Consider the following 6,000-nt stretch of genomic DNA (forward strand, 5'->3'; position numbering starts at 1 on the left):
AGCCTAAACCTTCCCCTTTTATATCCTTTTATGAATAGATAATGTAATGGCCTAGTGTTTCCATCCTGATGGAAGAAATTCCCCTAAAGTTGTATATCTTTTAAGTATTCGAAAGCTGCTGTCAGAAGTTTCCATTCTCTTATCATTGCTATGGGCGGATAGTCATATTAATTCGTGAATATTTTCATTGAACGTTGGCCCCGAGTTTTCAAAAATGGTCTCCAAACATGTTCTTGAAATGTGTATACGCAGCCCCAGATGGACATGCAACTACCTTCCAAATGCTGTGTTAAAATTATTGAAAATCTACTTTCAGTAATTTAGAAAAGAAAGCCCTTTTTGTATAAGATATTTATGTTACCACTCCTTAGTTTAGGGAGGATTGTCCCTCTCCCATTCCATTCTCTATAATTCAGTTTCTAACCCACCTTGCTTATTAATTTACTCCCTTCCTCTGACAGAGCACACACTCTCATTATTTATACTCTTAAATTGCAAGGGTAAATATTGAGAGCCAGTGCAAGTCCTCAGTTATCTCAGGGACTTTGGTCTTTTCGGCCCAGGACTAATCAAGCAGAGAGTCATCATAAGCTAAAACTAAAAAGCCTTTGTAGTGATTTTATCACCTGGGAAATTTGTCCATCCTTCAGAAAGATTGTCACCAAGAAAGAAAAAAATGAAGGAGTTAAAATTGCTTCAGACCATTGACTCCTTAGGTGCCTCTAGATTCATACATTGAATTGGTTTTCAAGGGGTGGGAGGAATTATGAGAAGAGCTCCCTAAGAAAGCTTAGAAATTGATCATAGCCTTGGTAATACTAGGAAGTGTAAGTGTGATCACTATGGAGGAAATGCCAAATGAGCCTGGAAGCCTGGGAAATGAGAAGGAAAAGAGACGATTAACACCTTATTTTTTCCTATTGTGTTTGCGGATGGGTGTTTCCATGTAGTATGCATCTGAGAAGAGTCAATACCATTGACTTTAAAATATTTTTTCATTATAAGTGCTATTAGTAATTATTATTGAAATGAAACTGGAATTACAAGCACTATAGATAACAGGGATGGGCATTTCATAAACCTGTCCAGAAACTGGGCTCCCTTCTAAGTATACCCACAAAATATTATTTAAAGTAGGTATGTCTGAGCTTATCTGGAACTGCTCACAAACTTCTTTTGTGTTTGGAGAATACAGATGCCTCCAAATTCAAAGGAAGTCTTTAAGACTGTTATCTGAATACGTCAGTGAAAATTATATACTAACAATAAATATCTGGATATTACATATATTTTAAAGAACTTGAATTTTTACACATCTATTGATGAAGGCAGGCATTTGTATAATTTTTTCCCGAGAATTCTATTGACTTGTCAAAATCCAGTCAGGCACTTTAGGATTTGCCAGGATAAACCTGCACTCATCTCTTTCTTCCACTGACTAACGTTGAATTTTGCCCAAACTGAGTAAGCAAATAGAAAAAGGACCTCATTTTTTAGTCTGAACACAGTAGTGTTGGGGGATGTAACTCAAGGATATGACTTCAGTACTGGATCTTGTTCCAAATGCCGGTTCATTAGGCCAGTCTGCAGAGGAGAGGAGGATAGAGAGCATCCTTCTGAGGGCACCTGTTAAAAGAGGGGTTCTCTAGTAAGGCCAGCTCCCACAGCTAAGTCACATGCACAGACTATAGCTTTCTGCTCTCTGGTCGAGGCAGCCATAGCATCCTTATTGTTGTAACTCCCAGATTGTGATACTGTCACAAAACTGTTGCTAGGCAACAAATGTGGTTACCGGGTCTCAGCGAATAGCTGAAGGGGAAAGCAAAGTGTTGCACCATTGTAGAGTAACCATAGCAATGACCTACTATTACAGACTAAAGAATTATCATTAACAATGTTAAAGTATCAGACAGAGGCCCCGAATCCAGAGACTTCCAGACAGTGTCTCTCTGCATAATTGAGTGATCTAGGAAGAGATTTAAACCGTTTAAAATCTATTCACTCATTATTCCTACAGCAGAGTCTTTGTTATTATTATTTTTATTTTTTAATTTAAAAAGTGTTCCGTTATTAAACTATTAGTTAAATGATATAAGCTATCACAGGGAGTCAAAAACAGATTAATGTACTCATCTGTTCTTACGTCTACATCAGTGTTATTTTTTACCTGTCTTAAAACTGAAGAAAGATTTTATTTGAAAAATCTGTACATTAGTGTTAAATTGAAGCCACAGAAAGAAGCTGTAGTAAAACAAAATAACTCTATAAATTGACAACTTAACCTGCATTTTGTGAGTTGAATTCCTCCTGACAAAATATAGGAGGCCTAGATGCTCTTTCAGTAGTCACTGCTTTGAAACATTCTTTTTTTTTTTTTAGCTTTTCTAAGACTGTCCCCTAAAACCTGTTTAAAAAAAAAAAAAATGTAGGCTGCTAGGACACTAAAATCCAACTTGTTTCTTTCTCTTGGGAAGCAAAGAAACGTGGGTGCTCTGCGGAGGGTGCAAAAGCCGGATTCCGAGCGCAGGGGAAACCAATCCCCGCGCGCGCCCAGCCTGGGGAAGTGGGTGGTTTCGAGGCGGGAGAGGGAGTGGCCCTTCCCGCCCAGCGCCTCGATTGGCCCGGAGGGGCTGAGGCTCCGGGGGCCGCCGGCCGCGCCTCGGGCGACCGCGGGGAAGGGCCGGCCGCGGCCGCGGGTCGGGGACGTGCTAGGGGCTCAGGCCAGAGGCGGCAGAGTTCCGGGATCGCCACCCCGAGCGCCGCCGGCGGAGACGCGGAGTCGGTGGGCCGCAGCCTCCCTCCGAGCCCTGGGGGCCACGTGAACCCTCAGGTACAGGTGTGGTCCCTAGGGGTCGCGCGCCCTGGAGGGGTGGGGGCTGGGCTCCGAGGACGGGGCGCGGCGCAGCGCAGAGGGCGCGGGCTCGAGGACAGAGGACCGGCGGCCTGGGCCTCGGCAGAGCCAGTCTGTCCCGTCCCACCTGCGCCGGCAGCACGCGAGGCCACCTCGTAACTGAATCTGTGCATTTTGCAGGCACCGACCGTCACGAGCTAACTTCCTGGAAGAGCTTCCCGTCTATTTTCAAGTTCTTTACCGAAGCCTCTGAGGCAAAGACCAGTTCCCTGAAGCCGACTCTGACGCGGCGCTCCCACCGAATAAAGCACGAAGAGCTGTAAGAGGAGAGCGAGCGAGACGGGGGAGGGGAAGCCGAGGAAGCACACTCGAGCATATGCATCCACACGTCTCCCCACCGCCTGTTGTCGGCGAGCAGACTCCCAGCCCCTCATTAGATTGTTTTCTTCCTAGAGCACAGGGTCGTGATATATACATCTAAATAGCGTTTTGCATTATTTCTAGATGAGTGCAACTGTCAAAGCAATATGGGTTCACTGGTCGTGCTTCCTGCGGGCTGTGCTTGGGCTTCGCGCTGCCCGTCAGCGCGCAGATTAAGGCCGACAGCGCCCTGCCCGGCGCGGCCGGCGCGCCTCTAATTGCCCTGATGGAGCCCGCGCCGGTGCTGCGGGGCGAGGGGCGTCTGCGCGGTCCTACCGCCCGCAGCCACGTAGCCGCAGCTCCTCTCCTCTCCTCTCCCCCGGCCCCCCTTCCCCCTGAATCATATCCATTTTTTGTTCTCCCCCGAACCGAACCGAAGGAAACTTTTATTCTAGACTTAAAACTCCCGTTTTAAAAAGTTTTTTCCGTAAGGGCGTCTATGTCTTTTTTTTTTTTTTTTTAAGGAAGGCCCCCCCCCCTCCCAAGCCAAATTTAAATTCATAACGTGAATTCCGTGATGTACTGTGTAGTTTGGGGAGGGCAAATTGTTCTCTCCCTAACGATCTATTTTCATTTCGAGACCAGAAGAAAAACTGCATTAGAAAAATCTATAAAGTACCCAATCCACGTTATCGCTGAAAACCTTGCCAACTGAATACAAGATTTTACACAAGTCTCTAATTTCAGAAGAGATTGTTTAAACCAAAACATAATGATGAGCAAATCTTTTAAGTACATGTGGGAAAGGTTTCATTTTCAAGGGAGTTTCCAACTTTATCATTAGAATTTACTTTTTTAAATGTATAATGTGTGTTGGGTAGCACTGTAATTTAGATAGCATACTTAAGTTTTGTTTAAATCTTAATGTGGAGGAAGTTTGTTGTTGTTAATCCTAAGTAGAGTGGTCTATTTTGAGCTTTCATAGAGTTAGACCTTTTTAGGGAGAGTATTTTTTATCGTCGTAAGGAAAAGGAATCTGTGCGCTTGAACCTTTTCCTTCTGAAAGGCTTAGTGGGGCTAAAATGATTCTTTTAGTTTTCTGCTTCAACAGAAAGGGAAAGACCTGGTGTGAAAGACTTTCCTCCTCTCAATCCAATGGTATAATTCGTAGTAGTCCACCTCCTCTGTAAGGTTTTGCCTTACAGTTTCAACAATTAAGTATTTTAATCCAGCTAGGATCTGGCCAACTCTGTGAAATATGAGGTAAAATAAGTTAAGATTTTGCTGACTTTTAAATTCACATGTTAAATCTTAACATTATTACTTTTTTAATTACTTGTAGAATTTAATTACCTAGTGAAGATTCTGTTTCTAATAAGTGAGGATCTGAATTTAGTATTTTTTTCACCCTTTTTAAAAACATACGCAACAATATGCCTGCCTTACTTGAGGACACGATAAAATGTACCCAAAATAACTTAGAACTGTTTGACTCCTCAGAAAAATAACTTAAAATAACCACCTCATGGATAAAATGTTTTTATACTAGGAACCGATTTCAGCAAGTTTTAAAACTGGTAGTATCTGTGTTTGGTACACAAGTGCATTAATTAGTTCTCATAATTTTAATGATGGTAAATTAAGGTGATCTTTCTTTCAGTAATCTTATATGCATATCTTTCGACGTTATTTTAGCAGAAACAACATAGGAGGAAAAAGCAAAATGTCATTTTACCCAATTCCTTGGGTGGCTTAAAATGTGTAACCCCAGCAATGTCGAGCATGTTGCTCTGCAATCTTTTCTGTTTTAGAAGTAATAGTGAACTGTGTAAAATAATGGTACCTTCCACGGAGAGGATTTGAGAATTGATGTGGATTGAATATATTTTTCCAAGTGTTATAAATTGTGTGCTGTTTTCAGAATATTAAAATGTTCACAAGAAACTAATTTTATTGCATTTTTTTAATCAGCACTTGTACAGTATTCAATTTGTGAAGCTTCTGCAGCTGAATTAGAGCAAATATGCTCAGGTTGTAAACCAAATCACTCGTATTTCTTCTCTTCAGTTTTCTCACCCCTAGTTTTTAAAAAACCTTCACTTGGAACTAGAGTAAATCACAGCTTAGTTGCCTTTAATACTTTAAAACTACTGGGTTGTTAGGCCTTGTTTAACTATCTATAGAGAGCTATCTGCAAACTTAAGTTGTGTAAATGTAATTTCTACTTGTGGATCTGCGCTGTTGCAACCCAGAGGGAACTAGGCAACCCGTCCCAGACCTCCAACTGATTACTGATAAGATTCCTTGTAATGTAGAATCTTTTAACCTGTTGATTATGGGTTTGTTGGTATAAATATAATATTATTTTCACCTCAGTTTTCCTGGAATAACAACTGTCAGTTGGTAGTAGCCCGCCTGCTTGGACGAGACAAGGGTTAACAATGTTTCTGCTCTGCTCTCCCATTTTGATTTCTTTAAGACAAGTGTTCAGGAGAGTAGAGGTTTAAAGTTAGGAAGTGGGCTTTTTTTTTTTTTTTTTTAATTATATAGTGAGTTCTTAGAGGAAGTGGAATGGGAAGCAACGAGTTGTTGATCAATCTAAGGCTCAGAATAGAACTGTTAAAACTTAAAAGCCAGATACTGGCTTTGGAGCTTTCTAAAGGTACTTAACTATACAGCCGTTAAAAGTTTTCATGGATGTTTGAAGGCGGTGGGGGGGGGGAGAAATCTTCTTGTATTAATTGTTCTTTTCTCAAGTTTCTGCCTTGTGCTTCAACTTGGATTGCATT

The 6,000-nt window shown here is 41.7% G+C and overlaps 1 protein-coding gene across 3 annotated transcripts in view; it reads left to right on the plus strand.

The window, feature by feature from the left end:
* The window catches only part of ARB2A (ARB2 cotranscriptional regulator A), a 434,977-nt gene extending 431,486 nt beyond the window's left edge, over positions 1-3,491 (plus strand). Inside the window, exon 10 of one of the 3 annotated variants that reach the window (XM_007469760.1) lies at positions 3,032-3,200. In XM_007469760.1, coding sequence (XP_007469822.1) covers positions 3,032-3,174 — 143 coding nt within the window. In that variant the 3' untranslated portion in view covers positions 3,175-3,200. Of the gene's footprint in view, positions 1-3,031 lie in introns of all 3 variants that reach the window. The other 2 variants (XM_007469761.1, XM_007469759.1) reach the window with 2 other exon arrangements.
* Positions 3,492-6,000: the final 2,509 nt, after the last annotated feature.

Source organism: Lipotes vexillifer, unplaced genomic scaffold, assembly GCF_000442215.2.
Source record: "Lipotes vexillifer unplaced genomic scaffold, Lipotes_vexillifer_v1.1 scaffold67, whole genome shotgun sequence".
In the NCBI taxonomy this organism is placed as follows: Eukaryota; Metazoa; Chordata; class Mammalia; order Artiodactyla; family Lipotidae; genus Lipotes; species Lipotes vexillifer.